The sequence below is a fragment of the Macrobrachium nipponense genome, chromosome 22 (assembly GCF_015104395.2).
Source record: "Macrobrachium nipponense isolate FS-2020 chromosome 22, ASM1510439v2, whole genome shotgun sequence".
Lineage (NCBI taxonomy): Eukaryota > Metazoa > Arthropoda > Malacostraca > Decapoda > Palaemonidae > Macrobrachium > Macrobrachium nipponense.
The window spans coordinates 44956838-44975778 of record NC_087213.1 but is presented as its reverse complement, the minus strand read 5'-3'; the positions used below and the strand labels follow the sequence as shown (position 1 = coordinate 44975778).

The following is an 18941-nucleotide window of genomic DNA, read 5'->3' as shown; positions in this document are numbered from 1 at the left end:
CAAGATTTCAAGTCTCCTCCTACCTTTGTACCATCTCAGGGACCCCGCCCTTACATAGCTCCAGACTAATTTTACGGTCCTCAAGATCTACCTCTACACAGCCAGTGCCACTTGAGGGTACCAGGCAGTGCCATGCTCCGTCCATCATGGACGTTGAGGGCCAGTGCCAAGGCAAGACTCCAGTCTCCCTCCCGCAGCTCTCAGTCTAGGTCGCTTTTCCTCCTCTGGCCTGGTGCCGCTACCAATGTCGGCAGTCGAGGAAGATCTAATTCCAATAGGAATCCTCCAGGACACTCATGACCATAGTGGACTCAGGTTGTCGCAGCAGCTGGAGCCGATGCCACTCAGGCATCTTCAATCGGACTTAAGTCTTTCAAGCCCCCTACGGGCATCATCAAACCGACCTCTCGAAGGAAGAAGGGAAAAGGGCGTCGAGGTTTTCAGAAACCCTAAGAGAGTTGATAGTCTCTCTCTGCACTAGTGCCTGGCACAGTGCCACCTTCTTATAAAGAATTCTGACCCTCTCCATCCAGAGGAGAGTACCCGACTCTGTTACTTTTACTTCCTTCTTATCATTTTGTTTCTATTTTGTGGTTTCTATACCTTCTCTTTCATGGTTTCCTTTCCTCTTCATCATCACCTTAAGGGCTTCTATTCCATTGTATGCCTTGCTTAGGCAGAGCCCCATCCGCCAGCAATTCTGGCCCTATAAGTTAGTACTTCGATCAGAACTACTATAAGGGCATAGGTAATCTTCAAAGATATGTCCCTTTAAGCTCCTAAGCTTGTCATAAAAGTGCCACAACTGGCACAGTGCTCTATTCTAGGCACTTAGTACTCCACGAGACTAGGAAATTTACCAGCAAAAATGCTATATTACACTTAGCTTAGCCTACCAAGGCAATATATTTTAAAACATGGCTCGTTTTATTATATGGTTTTGTTTTTGATTTAATGGGTATATTTAATATTTCCCTCCCTAGTCTGTATATTTTGTGTAATTTTGGTCAGTGCCTCTGATGAGATCTAAATTACTTATGTAATTTTGTTTTCCATCTCTAAGGAGGAATTACCTCTTTCCTTGATTCTACCCCACTTTTGACGTACACTAAAATTATCCCATATGGATAAATTCATCTCCTCTTTATCCACTGAAATGATTACCCAATGGGAAAATTTATCATATGCATAGCTGTAATAGCATTTAATCTGAAAAACAAAATAAGAGGGAAATGTATTGAACATGCCAAATTCTGCTACGTAAAAGTAGTGGGTCTTGTTTACTCATCCCTCATATTTTAACGTGGATGGGTGAGAATTTATGGACTTCCCATCGGCTATAGCTTAGGGTGACCATATCTTTGAGATGTGAAAGGGGGAACAGCCATATATATATTATATATATATATATATATATATATAGTATATATATATATATAATATATATATATATATATATATATATATGTGTGTGTGTGTGTGTGTGTGTGGTGTTGTGGTGGTGTTGTGTGGTGTGTGTGTGTGTGTGGTGTGCGCGCGCGCGGCCCGCGCCGCGCCAAGGAAAATATAGGTACAAACATTAAATGAAAGAGTAAGATTCAGTCAGCATTCATTCAGAGAAAGTGTTACTTTCAATAATAAAATACATGCTTTGATAGCATAAAAGGGAAACTTATAGAAACGATTCTATGAAAAAAAGTACTTAACCATTGTGCTGCTGCTGCAAGAGCCTTAAAGGTTTCGAGAAAAAATGTCTTGACTTTTCTTTGAACAATTAGCAATTTATTACGATTTATATATAATGGGGGACACATTAGTATGTCCCCCGAAGGTAGTGATTTTGGTGGGGGCAAAGACGGGACATATGGGACAATTGGGGACGTATGGTCCAACCCTTATAATTATGCAGTCTGAAAAGAATAACAACTGATACTTTACGAAACTTGAATCATTACATAACTTGCCCAAGTGACTACCTTAGCAACAGTTCAGAGAGTTATAAAATAATAATATGATCAAATTAATGTAAACCGAAACTTTAATCTGGTCCAAGCTAACAGAAATCGAGAACAATGAAATATCCCTTTTGGTCCGTTTATTAACATCCAATATACAGCCTTTCAGTAGAAGCTAATTCTTAAACTGATACCAAATTCAACTTATTTTTTTTTTTTTAATTATATTATTATGAGAGGGGGTTTGGTTTATACCAATCGTGATTCATTTTAGATATATTCAATTCCTGATAGTTTTACGTATCATATCTGTCAATACAACTGAATGTTGCCCAGCATGTGTTTCCTATTGTCGTTGATTAGTTATAACATTGGCAACTCGCTGTTATGATTAACGTCAATGTCGCCAACGTTTCCACAACTATCTTTATGTCTCTTCCTGTATCAAACTGAGAAATCCACCTGGATGAAGTTCATTTATAAAACATAATATATGTTATTTATTTCATTCTTTAATTTAGTCCAGTACTAAAAAAGTATGACAGAGACGATAACTTCATAGTTGTCGTAACAAGGTGGGTTTTTGTTGGCACCAGCTAGGCCTCAGGGGTTCTGCGACTCCGAGAGGCAACGACTGTAAACATCACATGACCACGACCAACTTACTGCGTTCTGTTTTTGTGCTTTGTACAGTAGTCTCGTCTCACTTGGTAACGCGTAAGGACGAATAACTTTGTGAGGACTTGGTTACCGACTAATCATGACGACTGCCGCACTCATCGTTGCTATTGTAGCAGGTATTTTTCAACTTTTAGTGACTGGTATCCCGGCTGCATATTAGGTAGTAGCCTAGTAACCCATCATGAATTGAAGGCAAGGGTTCAGCTAGGAAATTTAAGGTTCTCTTCAGGGCTTAGATTAAACTTGACACAAGGTTAGGGCTACTACCTATTCAGTAAAGATCACCATCGCACATGTAAAATACAGGTCTGCAGCCAGCATTTTCCTATTTTCTTTAGGTACCATTTTCAATTTCTTTCTTCGCCTTTAGCTATATCTCAGATTTCTGTGGGGTCCATTTTCCCTAGCTACCCTATTTTTATTTAGTATGTTCCTCCTTAATTTCCCTGGTTTTTTTGACAGTCTCCTTAAAGCAGACAAACTGCTCATTTTTTTATTGTGTTAGCCTATGTGATCCAATACCTAGCTATAGCCTAGTAGCCAAATAGGCTACCTAGCCCATTTCTTTAATGAGTGCTCATCTTGGTAGATCTAGGGTACTTATCCGCGGCGGCCTAGACTATGGCAGTTGCGGTTTTGGAGCACTTACAGATTAGCGGGCCCACTCGACCGCCGACCGAAATCAGCGGAAGAACACCTAAACCAATATGGCAGCGATACCAAAACAACAACAAACAAAGTAGGGAGCTACTACATATCCGCGACGATCAATTTGTGTGTGCTGTCAGTAAGGCCGTGGCGGAACGGCGCTTCGCGCCTTATCCGCATATTTAAAGATTCTTGGCAGGCACGGCATGTTCTGGCAAGAGGTAATGTTGCGCTGCGCGCACTAACCACAGGGGTTATTACAGTAAGGCTACTTACCGTGGCGGATGGATACCAAAACAACAACAAATAAAGTAGGGAGCAACTGGCCCGGTAATGTGTAAACAACCCGCGGTTTTTCTATGCAGTTTTACCTACTGAAGAATTTTAATTAATATTTATTCGGACGACTGTAATTAACCCCCCAGGGGCCAGTACTAAACACGGCGAAATACTACATTGGACGCCCTAATCCCTAGTGGATGTTGTATCCGCGGTTACGTTCCTTGCAGTCCGTGTGGACTGCTTCTGTAGAAATACCCTTATTCTGAGTAAGGTTATTGGTTGACTGCAGACTTGGGTTAAAAATCTGCCCAAAATCGTCATAGCTAGAACAAGGTGGATGAAATGTACCCCAACCAAGTCAAGTCATAATGCCTCAGGCTAGGGTAGGCAGAACCATTGCATAACTATGGGACATGATAGGTAGTCTGCTGAAAATTTTTTGAGAAACCTCCAAAATGGTTATGCGTTACTACCTACTAATTGGCACAGGATATTGGTACGGCAGCCGTATCCCGATCGCGGTAGATATTGATACGGCAGTGAATTGCGCATGCGTCAATTTCAGACTTCCTGCCGTACAAATAACATAGTGTGGTAGGGTTACGACAGATTCTGTTGGTGGTGCCGTATTGTGCTCTTGACTTGCTGTAGGAAGGGCAGTTAGTTTTATCCGTTTACCAGTTTGCTAATCATACTGTATTATATGACCAGACCCGCTTTTTTTAAAGTTAGCAAAATGTCCCCCACCCTTGCCTTTTGTTTGCTTTTGTGAGATTTGTCCCGCTTTTTTGTGGTACTAAAACAAAACTATCCCAATTTTAATGGAATAGTGCTGAAATTTTGTTTAATTTTGCCATTTCACCAGCTGGGAACTTCTATCGTTTTCTCCGTCGGCTGCAATTACTTACGATTGATTTGGTCGTTTACCAGAGGAGCGACTTTAGTAGTTTTCCTTGCCACCATGAATACAGCAGAGCACGATTTCTGTGTATTTCAAATCCTCTTTTAATCTCCTCTTCAGAGTTCTTTTCAGGGCCTATTCGATCGTTCTTGACCTACGGATATACAATTTGGTATTTCTGTAGAAGCATTCCGCATCGTTTGTCCCCGCGAATATGAAAGCCATCAGGAATTGGGGCGTCAAATGTATTTTGCCGTTTTTGGTACGAGCCCCGGGTGGTTAATTACAGTCGTCCGAATAAATATTACTTAAAATTCATTATCAGGAGGTAAAACTGCACAGAAAAACCGCAACTGCCATAGTCAAGGCCGCCGAGGATTATATAGTAATATAAATCTACCTACAATTTTTGAAAGTTTGAGTCGTCATAGATGTCTATGACTTCTTTCAGCTTGTTAGAACCTGAAAACATTTGTTTTTCGGCGAAAACTAATTTATTACTCCGCTGTTTATGCTGTTCCGTTGCCATTTTTCTTGCTTACTGATATCCCTGAGGCGGTAAACAAGGGTTTGCGCATGCGCAATTCAATGCCGTACCAATATCTACAGCAATCGGGGTACAGCTGCCGTACCAATATCCAGTTCGTTACTAATTTGCAAAAAGACAGAGCAAGCTTTAACACCACCTCCAAGTGGAAGCGTTATCCTAGCACATGTTTCCAGTATTTTTTGTGTTTTACTTTTGGGGGGAGGGAGAGTGAAGCTCCCTTGCAAGGTCAGGGCACAGCACCTTAGATTAGGTTATTATATTATTATTAATATATAATATTCTGAAGATGTAACCTATCATAGGGAATAAGCCTACATGGGCCATAGACAAGAAAATAAAGCTTCCAAAGAATATGGTGTTCAGCTTCCAAAGAATATGGTGTTCATTAGAAAGAGAGAAGGTAAAGGGAAATAGGTATAGAAAGAGGGTGTCAACTTATTAAAGAGAAACAATAGATTAATAAATAAAAATATATTAAAATGCAAGAATAGCATTGGGGTAGTACTAGTGTGTTACATTGATGCTGCTGTTCAGCAAATTTGGTTGCACAGGGCAGGACAAGGGGATCAGGCATCAGTGTTGAATATAAATGTTCTGTTAAGATACAACTTATGAAAAATTGACAAACAAGACCATTTGTCAAAAGTCCAAGTCATAACCACTAATATTAGGGAACAGAAACCTATCACCACAAACCACTCTATCTCTGGCAGAAGCACACATTCTCATCAGAGATCAGTATTCAAGTAAAGGAAGGACGAATGACTAGAAATAGGAGGTTGCATTAATTTTTCATCACTATTACAAAATACAAGAGGCCTTTTGTACCACTTATTACAAAATACAAGAGGCGTTTTGTACTTCTTATTACAAAATACAAGAGGCCTTTTGTACCACTTATTACAAAATACAAGAGGCCTTTTGTACTTATTACAAAATACAAGAGGCCTTTTGTACTTCTTATTACAAAATACAAGACCTGCCTACCACTTATTACAAAATACAAGAGGCCTTTTGTACTTCTTATTACAAAATACAAGAGGCCTTTTGTACAAAACCTAACTTATGTGCAGCAGTTTCCAAAAAGTAATATGAGACAAAAGTTACACCTAAGATATTTAAAGCTTCCAGTTGAGTCTCATGCCTGAAGGGGAAGATGGGGTGGGAAATCTGTACAATATCTGCTATCAACAGTGGTTTTGTTTTGCAGAGTTCAGCCACATACCCCACAGACTACACCATTCACTAATGTGATCTTGTCACACCATTCTCTAATGTATCCTTGTCACACCATTCACTAATGTGATCCTTGTCACATCATTCACTAATGTGATCCTTGTCACAATTGAGGCCTAAGGCAGCTTCATTTCTTATAAAAGGAGACTATTACTAGGCTCATAAGCGTTGGGGTCATCGACATACAGAACTGAACAATCTTAGTTTTTATACATGCAACTTACCCGGCAGATATATACTTAGCTATAGACTCCGTCGTCCCGACAGAATTTCAAAAAACTCGCGGCACACGCTACCGGTAGGTCAGGTGATCTACCATTCCCGCGCCGCTGGTGGCGGAATCCTGACCTTCATTCCCGTTTTCTGAGCCAGATTTTTCTCTGTCGCTGAGGCCGGCAACAACTGTTGTTTGGTCTCTCCTGATTGGAATTCTGCTCATTTGCCGAGAATTGGTTGGACTCATTTGGTGAAGTACTCTTGTTTATTCTCGGGATTGGCATACGCTTATTTTGGACTGGATTAGGACTTGGATTTGGTTTTTTCTATTAAGATGGCTGAAGTTAAAGTAACACCTAAGTTTAGGGTTTGTGCAAGGGAAGAATGCAGAACTAGGTTGTTTAAAGCAGAGGTAGATCCTCATACACTTTGTAGTAAATGTAGAGGTTCTGAATGTGCGTTTGATAGAACTTGTGCTGAATGTGAAGGGCTTACGGAGCAAGGATGGAAGGATTTAGCTTCTTATATTAAGAAAAGAGAGAAGGATAGAGCTAGGAAAGCGTCAGCTAGAAGCTCGAGTAGATCTTGTTCTTTTGAGCCTGAATTAGAAATTAACAAGCTAGATGATGTTTCTCCCATAACCTCAGCCCCTTCTCCCTGTGTTGAATCTAAGGATTCATTTTCAGAAATGGAAAAAATGAGATCCTCGATCAGGGAGCTTCAGGAGCAGCTTAAAGCTATGGAAACACAAGGTAAGAGTGTCAGTGAATACAGTGACCCCAGTGCAGTGGAGGGGGCGTCTGATCGGGTGGACCGCATTGCTCCCTAGGCCTAGACCGCTTCCAACAAACTCCCAGGACCAGGGGAGGAGGAATGTCAAAAGCCGCAGGGAGGATGTGGAGCATCCCCAACGATCAGGCGTCCCTTCGGCAGACCCTCCTGACGTAACGACCCAGGCTGCCTTGGATAGCCGTAGAAAAGGCATCCTGGAAGAGTGTTTTTCTGCGTCGGACTCCTCCTCGTCCAGGCGTGGATGGAGCTCTGCTTCGAAGTCTCGTCCTCTGAAGAGATCGTGGTTAGCGCCGAAAGGAGGACGCTTTTTGATTTCAAGCCCAGAGCGATTTCCAGAGGATTTTCCTTCGACTAGTAAGAAGGCGAGAAGACAGTCTCAGCGCCTCAAGATCCGACTAAGCTTTTCCTGCTTAATCTACAGGAGCAAATATCCTCCTTGGTAGGCGCTCTACATAAGGATTCGTCTAGAAGAAAAGACTCCTCCCTTCCAGTGAAGAGATCGAAGTTTTCTTCTCCTGGTAGGAGAGAAGTTTCTCACTCTAGCAGGCTCGTCACCGGAGAGACTCTCTCGTTCTCCCTTTAAACGATCCTCTCCTATCTATAGGAAGAAAGTTCCCAGCGGTAGCCGCTCGCAGAGCAAGCGATCAGCTACGTCTCTTAGGAGAAGTCAGGAGTCGGACTCCTCTTCTGAGGATCAGATAGCGTCAAGAGCCTAAGAAGCAGGAGCTTTTTAGAAACATAGAGTTGACAGAGCCTAGTAGGCGCCAGGAATATCACAGGCGTATAGAGCCTAACAGACGCCAGGAGTCTTGTGAGAGGCGTCAAGAGCCTACCAGGATTCACGACAGCGCCAGAGTCAAGCAGGCGCCAGGAAAATCAAGCAGGCGTCAGGAGTCAGCAGGCGTCAGGAGTCGAGCCAGCGTCAGGAGTCGGGTAGGGCCTCCAATGGAGTCTAGCCAAGACGCCAGGAGTCGAGCGAACTGTCAGGAGTTCCCGAGTAGGCGCCAGGCTCCTTGTACGAGCTTAGGTCAGAGTAAGACCCTTCGCACTTTGAGTTCTTCGGAGAGTAGGAGCCCCTTCACCTGGTAGGAAACAGGTTCCTGAGAGAAGATCTCGCGCGTTTAAGAACTCTATTGCGCCTTGTAGTAGCAAGGATTTGTCACACGGACGACGTTCTTCTTCGTTGACAGAAGTCCCTCGACAACTAAGAACCGCTCTTCTCCGAAAGGATCCCCTACAGCCGGAGACTTAGAAGAAGTCTCGGATGAAGAATTACCAGTGGATGTAGTAGTCTCTGATTATAAGAGATTGTCCTTGTTGTTGTTGCAGGAGTTCAGGGGGATAAGCTTCAACCAAGCGGATCCGCCCTCTCCAGGATCTTTGCTATCAAGCACAAGTCTCCAAAAGCATCCTCATTTGTAAAAATGCGTCCAAGCCCTTAGTATGAAAAAAGCGTTCAAAGGATTTGGAGAATGGCTTAAGAATAAAAGAGAGGCGGGCAAGACCGTTTTTTCATGCCCTCTTCAAAGTTGACGGGTAAACCTGGAAGATGGTACGATACCCAGGAACCTATGGGCTTAGGACTTGCCTTCATCGGGCAGAACGCAGATTAGATTACGCTTCCTTAGTAGATTCTTCAAGGAGGCGCGCTCTACTATCAGCAAAAGCTACTTGGGGATGTGTGAACTGGACCATCTACTAAAGGGACTCTTTTAGGACACTCGAAGTATTCAATTTTATGGACTGGGCTTTGGGAGCCCTTGCGAAGAGAGCCCAAGATCCCGAATTTGTCACTATGGACGAATTATCGAGTGTATTATCGTGTCTTGGACAGAGCGGTGATGGACGGTTCGGTGGAAGTGGCTGCTCTTTTTGGATCGGGAGTTTTGAAAAAGAGAGCAGTGTACGGGTCTTTCCTGTCCAAGTCAGTATCTCTCTACAGAGGTCGGCCTTGTTGCTATATTCGCCACTTTCGAACCACCTTTTCCCCACAGGACACGGTGAGGGATGTAGCAAAATCATTAGCTGGGAAAAGCCACACAGGATTTACTGACACAATCAGGCAAAGAGGTTCAAGCCTGCTGTTCCTTTTCAAAAGAAGGATAAGCACCTCTTCAGCAGCCCTTTCGAGGAGCCTCTTCCTCTCAAGAACCCCTTTTAGAGGTAGAAGACCGGATACCAGAGGAAGACCTTCCAGGAGACCCGCAGGGAAGGCAAAATGAAGAAGAAGTCCTCCAGATAGCGGTAGGCGCCAGACTGTCGAACTTTGCCAGAGTCTGGGCGAATAGAGGGGCGGACAGCTGGACCCTCTCGATCCTCGAGAGAGGATACCTCATCCCCTTCAGGGAATATCCTCCCTTAACAAGAACTCCAAGGGAGTTAACAGCGGGATACAAAGATCCTGTCAGAGTCAGCTCTCCTGCAAGCAGTAGAACTTATGTTGCAGAAAAGGGCAATAGAACCGTTTCAAGATCTCCATTCACCATGTTTCTACAACCGTCTATTCCTGGTACCAAAAGCCTCGGGCGGGTGGAGGCCGGTTTTGGACGTAAGTGCGCTGAACGTCTTTGTGATAAAGAAGGAAGTTCTCGATGGAGACCTCTTCCTCTGTACTTTCTGCTCTTCGTCCAGGGGACTGAATGGTATCCCTGGACCTTCAAGATGCATATTTCCATGTGCCAATTCATCCGGCATCAAGGAAATACCTAAGATTCATGTCACAGGGAAAGAGTGTTTCAATTTCGAGCGCTTTGCTTCGGACTTTCGACGGCCCCGCCAAAGTCTTTCACGGGTATCCTAAGGAATGTGGCGCATTGGCTACATTTAGAAGGGATCAGAATCTCGATGTATTTGGACGACTGGCTAATACGAGCAAAGTCGAAGCAACAGTGTCTGGAGGACTTTCGGTAACATTAAAGATGACGCAGTCATTGGGACTCCTAGTCAACCCGAGAAGTCCCAGCTGGATCCCAGCAGAACAGTTTATCTGGGGATCGGATGGATTCTCGGGGTTTTTCTAGCGTCTCCATCAACAGAGAGAATAGAGCGCTGCCTTACAAAGGTGTCAGTATTTCTAGGGAAAGAAGCATTGTTCCGCGAGGAGTGGATGAGTTTGCTGGGAACCATTTCCTCGTTGGAGCAGTTTCGTTTCCCTAGGGAGACTACACCTAAGACCCCCTTCAGTATTATCTGAAGGAGAACTGGGATCAAAGTTCCCAGGACCTCGAAGAGTCATTCAGGATAACGGACAAGGTCAAACAAGATCTTCGGTGGTGGTTAGACCCGAAGAAACTCGGTCAAGGAATATCCTTGCACATAAAGAGCCCTCTCCGAGCGTTGTTTGCAGACGCATCGGACGTAGGGTGGGGAGCAACGTTGGATTCGCAAGAAGTGTCGGGAACCTGGGAAGGAGCTCAGGTGTCCTGGCACATAAACAAAAAGGAACTGAAAGCCATTCACCTAGCTCTCTTTGGCACTTTTACAAGACAGATATTAGGTATCGATCATTCAGGTCAATTCCGACAACACGACAGCCCATTCTCCCTTTACGAGACAGCGAGGGAGTTGTTGCTTTGGGCGCAAGAGAAAGCAGATCTCTCTTCTAACGAGATTTATTCAGGAGAGAGAAATGTTTCGGAGCGGATCTGCTAAGCAGAAGAAACCAAGTGCTCCCCACCACCGAATGGACTCTCAACCTCAAGTGTGCGATCAGTTATGGGGTTATGGGGAAGCCGAACGTAGACTTGTTCGCAACCAACTGGAACAAGAGGTTGGAGAATTATTGCTCCCCCATCGCAGATCCAAGAGCAATAGCGATAGACGGCCTCCTCATGGATTGGAAGGGAATAGACGGTACGCTTTTCCCCCTTCAAACTGGTAGGGGAAGTAATAAGAAAAGTTTATTGCCTCCTCAGAGGGAACGAAAGTTGAACTTTGATCGCTCCCTTTTGGGCCAGCCCTAAGATTGGGTGACAGAGTTTTGCTGGAGTGGATAGTGGATCTTCCCAGATCGCTCCACTAAGGAGCGATCTTCTCAAACAACCCCACATTCGACAGGTATCACAAAAACCTACCCCGCTCTAAGTCTGACTGCCTTCAGACTATCGAAGGACTCGTTATGAGCGAGGGGGTTTTCTCGCGAAGCTTCAAAAGCAATCGCAAGAGCCAGGAGACCATCCACATTACGGGTGTACCAGTCGAAGTGGGAAGTGTTTAGAAGATGGTGCAGGACGCATGAGCTATCCTCTTCCAGTACCTCTATAACCGACATTGCAAATTTTCTTCTTTACCTTAGAAGAAAGTGTGGCCTAGCTGTATCTACGATCAAGGGGTATAGAAGTATGCTGGCCTCGGTGTTTAGGCATAGGGGTCTGGATGTGTCGGACAATACGTAAGGATCTACATGACCTTATTAGGTCTTTCGAGACCTCAAAAAGTCAGAATAATAAAAATCCCAGTTGGAACTTGGATATAGTGCTGCATTATCTGGTGTCTGAAAGATTCGTACCTTCCAATAATTCTTCTTTTAGAGATTTGACAAGGAAGTCTCTATTCCTGTTCGCCTTAGCCACGGCAAAAAGGGTGAGTGAACTTCAAGCGTTAGAGGGCAGAGTGGGGTTTAAGAAGGAGGCTGCAATTTGATCTTTTAAGCCTCTCTTCTTAGCCAAGAACGAAAACCCATCAAAACCGTGGCCTAGAAGCTTCGAAGTGAAGGCACTCTCTTCTCTTACGGGGGAAGAAAAGGAGAAGACCCTTTGTCCAGTAAGAGCGCTAAAATTTGATTTACAAAGAAAGTCTCTTTTGGGAGGTACGCAGGAAAGTCTTTGGTGTTCGGTCAAGGATCCTACAAGACCAATATCAAAAAACGCCCTTACGTTTTTCATTAAAGACATTATTAAGGAAGCGCATCTTAAATGTGGTGAAGAACAATTTAAACTCCTCAGGGTAAAAGCACACGAAGTGAGGGCCATAGCAACCTCAATGGCTTTTCATAAAACGTGGTCCCTTCAAAATCTAATTGAATCCACGTATTGGAAGTGTAACTCAGTGTTCGCCTCTAATTATCTAAGGGATGTGAGAGTTACTTATGAGAAGTGCTTTTCACTGGGAGCGTATGTGTCCGCGGATTTAATGCTGGGAGGAGGAGCTGAGGTTAATCCTAATTAGTTAGGTTATGTAATTTTAACATTATGGTGTTTGGTTTTTATGGTTGACTGAAAGAGGGTATAGGAATAACCCTTTTCAGTTCTTAGATTTAACATGGTTAGGAAGGTCAGGTGGTCGGGATTAACTTTGGTCTCTCCTCGTTGTGCATTATGTAAAGCCCTAAAGCTCTGTCATGTAAGAGGGCTAGCCCCCATTGATAAGATACAGGTCAGGCTCTGCCATGTAAGCGGGTAAGCCCCATTGGTACGATCCATGCAGGTTCTGTCGCGTAAGCGGGCTAGCCCCCATTGACATGATCCAGAAGGGCTGTTCGGTCATAGGTGGTTTACCTCACTGAAGCTCTTGAGGCATGCAGACTAAATGACAGTAATCATGAAGTCTTCAGCCCAAACAGGTAAGAACCAAGGATTGATATCCTACAACAATTGTTGTTTCCCGTTATTAAAATTTTTTTTTTTTATATATATAGCTGTCTCTCGCCCTCCACCAAGGGTGTCAATCAGCTAAGTATATATCTGCCGGGTAAGTTGCATGTATAAAAATGATATTGTTAAGATACAATAAAGTTTTATACATACTTACCTGGCAGATATATACGATTAAGGGCCCACCCAGCCTCCCCTCAGGAGACAGGTGTAAGAGAAAATCTGGCTCAGAAAACGGGAATGGTCGGGATTCGCCACCCAGCGGCGGGAATGGTAGATCACCTGACCTACCGGTAGACGTGTGCCGCGAGTTTGAATTCTGTCGGGACGACGGAGTCTATAGCCAAGTATATATCTGCCAGGTAAGTATGTATAAAACTTTATTGTATCTTAACAATATCATTTTTCAGGCCAACAACAGTATCATTTGCATACCTTAAAAGTAACAGTGGATCAAGAACTTTACCCTGTGGAACTCCAGACACAATAACCTAGGTCTTTGTGTGCTTAAAATCCCATCCATCAACAGCAGTGCATTGCTGACTATCTGAAAGAAAATCTTGAAGTAATACTAAAACATATCCACTCACTCCAAGATTCTTAAGTTTATAAGTCAGGTCCTTGTGATTTACTAAATTGAAAGCAGCACAAAAATATATTTGAATTACTATGCTGATTGCTTAGCCTCAAAACCTAAATGAAGTAGCTTATCATTTTCCTTAGGGCCAGTAATTAATCTACCATCATCAATTAGTAGTGGAGGAATGGAAGATGAGCCTGACCCAAAGATAGATGATACCAATTTGGTCCACCACAGATAAAGCTGAATAATTCTTTCAAGTCTAATTTGGAGGAATTATTGTAATTGCTTTCAGCTATGGGCTACAATAAATTCTATTTGAAGCATGGAGAGACTCAACAAAAGTGGTGTACAGTGACTTTCATGTGAACGATTCAGTCTCCATCGGTTGAATTTGGTCTGGAGGAGGTTTTTCGCCTCTTCCTGATGCTTCGTCTCCTGCAGTGCTCACACCCCATAGTTGCGTTTTTCCTGTGTCTCTTTCCTTTTTGTCCATTGATTCGTTGCTGGAAGTATCGGGAGGCCACCAGGCTGATGTTTGTAATGTTGCCCCTTCTTCTTCGGGAGTTAATTTGATTCCTGGGAAGGGGGAGGCTTTTTCATCATTCTCATTTATTCCAGACTCGGAGGCCTTGAAGATGGCAGCGATTTGGAAGATGCTTGGGCTAGGGGGTCCCCGTCCTTGGAGGGGTTGCTAGCACACTTTATGGAGGCTCGCTACCCCCCTCCTCAGGCTGGCCAACAGGGCGGCCCTGAGTTTGGTGTTACGCTTTAAAGGTATCAACATCTCTTCCTGGGAACTTTCCCTGCTAGTTAAGGGGTTTGAGCAGTTGAGTTCTCCTAGAGAGCTCAAGCCTCTGACATGGGATGTTTCCTTGGTTCTCAAGAGCCTCGCTAAGAGTCCATATGAGCCCTTGCGTTGCTCATCTGACAGGAACTTGACGCTGAAGACAGTGTTCCTTCTGACCTTGGCATCTTCCAAGAGGGTTGGAGAGCTCCATGGTCTGAGCTATGAGGTGAAGCACACCAGGGTTTGGGGGTCGGTGTCCTTCGAATTTGTCCCGGAATTCATGGCCAAGACTTAAAATCCCTCTGTGCACGATGACAGGTTCACTTCGTTTTCCATTCCATCACTGAATGACTTTGTGGGTGGTGATGCTCAAGAGCTTTTGTTGTGCCCTGTCCAGGCCCTGTGTTGCTGTCTTGAAAGGACTCGGCACCATAGACCAGGCTGCCGCAGACTTTGTTAGCATAGGCCGTACAAAGAAAGGTGTCTAAGAATACCATCTCTTTTTGGATACAGGAAGCCATCAGACAGGCATACTTGACTCTTGATGATTCCACCACCACGTCTGTGCAGGCTATAGTGCATGACGTTAGAGGTATTGGTCCCTCTCTGGCTTTCAAAAAGAACTTGGCTGTACATACTGCTGAGCGCAGGTTCTTGGTTACATCAGTCCATGTTCACCTCTTTCTATCTTAAGGATGTTGCCCATAGATCTGCAGACTTTTTCCCTGGGTCCTGTGGTGGCTGCCCAACAGGTTGTTTAACTCATAGTTGCTCTTAACAGGGCACTTTTGTTTCTTACCTAAGATGATTGTGTGGATGAGAGAATGAGTGAGTTGGTTGGTCTCCTTCTTTCTCTTGTACCTTTCCTTCTTCCTTCGGGTGGGTTAAGGAATAGACACGTCATTCGCTGGGCTGGTCTGATACAGTTGAGTAAGGTAGTCATTCTGATAGTTTGGTCGCCTAATATACAAATATCATACCCTCTATTCAGTAGCATATGCTCTACTCCTTGCCAAGGAGGGGTAGGGATTAGTACAAACCCTTGTGTATTGGTTTGTTATTGGACAGTCAAAGTTTCTCTTAGGTTCCCTATACAATGGTTCTCCCATATATCATTGTATGTCACTCAGGGTCTGAGTGGTTAGATATCAATTTATCTAGCTGCTTAATGGGCTTCAGTCCCTCTCCAGAAATAATTTCTTCTGGAAGCTGGACTAGTGGGTAGGCCCCCAGCCAGTCTAGGATGTCTTATACCTCCCTCCAAGTATGAGTCTATCCTATTGTCAAGACCAAAGGTTTGTTTGCGTATGAACAAACAACAAATTTTGTAAGACAATTTGTATTTTTCATAGCTACAAACCTGAGGTGTTAACATTATACTGCCCATCTCTAGCCGCCCCTGTGTGTGTTAAGACATCCTGAGTTGGGAAAGACTGATGTGGTGGCGTATTTTCTCACCACTCTTCACCCGATCTACGCATGTGTTGCCAGATATCACAAGAGTCTTTGCTTTCATCTGTTTTTTAACCGGATCCAGCTAGTTGCTAGAAATTATCCTATCGTCTTTAAGACCTCAGGTTTGTAGCTATGAAAAATACAAATTATCTTAGAATATTTTTCATTTTTAATGGATTGAGGCTTTAATTTGTCAACACTTTATGACATACCACACGTGGCTGATCCTCTTTACCAGAAGGTAGACTCTCAAAGCCATGGCGAAGAAAGGCTTCAGAGTAGGTGCACTTTTTGAACATCTTATTGTTTGATCTGCAGAAAAAGAAGAAAAACTCCATTAAATTTTTTCTTTTCATTCTGGGTATCATTAGAAGAGCTTATTCAGCTCAGAGGAATGATGTAATAGTGGGTAAATACTAACTATACTTCACAGGGCAACACACAAACAACTGACAGTGTGAAATAGAGGCAGCCTCAGGCAGTGAGTGACATGTTCCGGACATGTCGATGAGTCTTCAGTGTTAATGTGTGACTTGTGTCCTGAAGTATACCTGTCAAAATACTTTTGGGTTGTCACACACTAAGATATATATTTCTTTTCTAATGCTGTTTATTAGTTTTTTATGTTTATTTATTGTTATTCTGTTTAACATTATTAATTAATTATAGTGGGTTTATTTTACAACTTTACATAGGTACTAAGACTGAGCTATTGATCCTAATGCCTGGTACCACAATGTTTTCTTGGTTTTCAAAATTCTTCAACTTTTTTTTTTTTTCTGTCGCCCCTCCATTACCCCCAAATAATTGTTAAATTACCTCCAGGGGTAATTTACCCCTAGTTTGGGAACTACTCCTTCTGAATCGGAGCGCAACTTGCTCACTCACAATTACAACATAAAAACTTAATAATAAAAAACATTAAATCATTAAAAACTACTGTTTCAAAATTGCCTAAAAATGATAAACCATATTTTAAATTAGAATCTCAATTTTTTTTATTGTACCACCTAGATAGTAAAATTATCGCTGAAATTGTAGGTGTCAACATTGGTGGTGGCCCAGTTATTAATTTTCTAAAGGTTTCTGGTTTTCATGAGAGAACCTTGTAATTTTATGGAAATGTGCACTTTTAATCTAATTTGTGGCAGTTTTAACTTTATTGAATTTAATTTCTGGATTTTTAGTGTTTTGAACATATATCGTGGTATTTTTAAATTCATTATTTTATTCTCATTTCTATTAATTCTCACCATAGAGCTGAATAACCCTATTGGTTCCTGTGATTGACATTGTCTGAATTTCATTTTCCATTGTATTCCCAGGCTATTTGTTTGTTAATAGACTTTAATTACCCCTATTCTTTTACCAGCGACATGCATGCTGCCAGGAGAAAGTGCTTTGTTGGGGTCAAAGACCTGCACCTATGGGCCAAGCTACTGGTGTAATTCACTTCCGTAAGTACTTTATATTGTCTTATATGTACTAATCTCTCACTCCTTAAAAGATTTCCCTTATTAGTACAGCCAAATGTGGAGAGTCATACTGACCATAAATTTTCATGCATTGGGAGGCCAATAGTAGGTGCTGTTTATTAGTGTGGACTGAAATAAGTAATGAGATGATACCACTTTGTGGTAATAGTTTCAAGCGTATGATTTAATTAAAATATTGTAGTTATTGACTGTTTTGACACTTTTGTGGTGCGTTCATCTTTACCATACAAAATAAATTTGTCTTGTGCATCCGAGGGATATGCTGTTTTAAACAGGCTTGTTTCTTACAAGAATAAAAACCACTGCATTTTATTGAGGGATATTTTAAGTGCCAGCCAGAAATTGTAATTGAAGTTTGGTAATAATTGAAGGTAGGTAGGGGAATTGGGGGATACTATCTAGCTGGCTGAAAACCCAGCTTAGTTGCATGATGCGCCTGTTTAGATATCTTGACAATTGGCTGATCTAGCCAAGTTCCCAGGAGAAACTGGTCTGGGACCGGGACCATTGTTTTGTTCATGAAACTTACCTGACAGATATATATATATATAGCTGTATTTTCTGAAGTCCGACAGAATTTAAAAATTCGCGGCACACGCAGTGGGCGGCCAGGTGGTAGTACCCATTCCCGCCGCTGGGAGGCGGATATCAGGAACTATTCCCATTTTCTATTCATATTTTTTTCTGTCGCCGGTCGGTAAACAACTGTTTACAGACCTCCGCCTAGGATTTTGAAACTTCATTAGCCACTTAAGTATCCTAATTATTCTTTCGATTATTAACTTGGATTTGTGGCTAGGCATACGCTATCGTAAATTTTTTCATTGCATTTGATGTCTGAAGCTAGTTAGCCTAGTTTCAGACTTTGTTGTCTGCATGGTAAGGTGAGGCTACCGGAACTTTCGGTAGACACTCGCTTAGTATATATGACGTTTACATGTTTTCTTTGCATAAGGTAATTAGTGTAATGTGTGACTGATTACGGAAGAAGGAGGATTCATTTACGCATTTTAGAGCGTGTTAGAATCAGGAGTTTTCCTCCACAGTAAACAGAAGTTAGAAATAATGAACCTTCTAACCTCCTGTAGATTTTATTTTGCCTAACCCTGTGGTATGGCTTACGAGCCTAGAAGAAGTGTCTGCTAAAGGATTACATCAAGTAATCTTAGACTAAAGTGCTCGCTCTCCAATCAGTGTTGTGAAGTGTAGTGCCCCTTGTGTTGTGGAGGGGGCGTCAGATCGGCCCCATAATGCCTCTAGGCCTGGACCTCTGTCGGACTCCCAGGACTCAGGGAGAGGGCATGTCGAAAGCCGCAAGAGGGTTACGGGGGCTCCCCACCGATCTGGCGTCCCTTCGGCAGAACCTGTTGACTCTTCCCAGGCTGCTAAAGATCGTGCACGTGCACGAATCTTGAAGGATTGCTTCTCGTCCTCCCCACACAGGGGTTGGAGTTCTCGGAAGGACTCGCGCCCCCTAAAGAAGCTTTAGAGAAGAGGACGCTTCACGTCCTCTCTCTCGTCACGAGAGGATGAAAGAGTAAAGAGACCACATTTTCCCTTTTAGAAGAATGCACTGGCTCTTTTCCTAAGGGACATTTAAGGAGGCTCATTCATCTTGCCAGAAGAGTGATTTGAGCCTCCTGCGAGAACGCTCATGTATATATCATTTATACATTATTAAGGAGGCTCATTCATCTTGCCAGAAGAGTGATTTGAGCCTCCTGCGAGTGACCGCTCATGTATACATCATGTATACAATTATTAAGGA

The 18941-nt window shown here is 43.0% G+C and overlaps 1 protein-coding gene across 1 annotated transcript in view; it reads left to right on the top strand.

The window, feature by feature from the left end:
* The first annotated feature begins 2583 nt into the window (after positions 1 to 2583).
* The window catches only part of LOC135198616 (prosaposin-like), a 156117-nt gene continuing 139759 nt past the window's right edge, over positions 2584 to 18941 (top strand). Inside the window, 2 exon segments of the mRNA XM_064226366.1 lie at positions 2584 to 2752; positions 17050 to 17134. Of these exon segments, the coding sequence (XP_064082436.1) occupies positions 2716 to 2752; positions 17050 to 17134 (122 nt within the window). The 5' untranslated portion in view covers positions 2584 to 2715.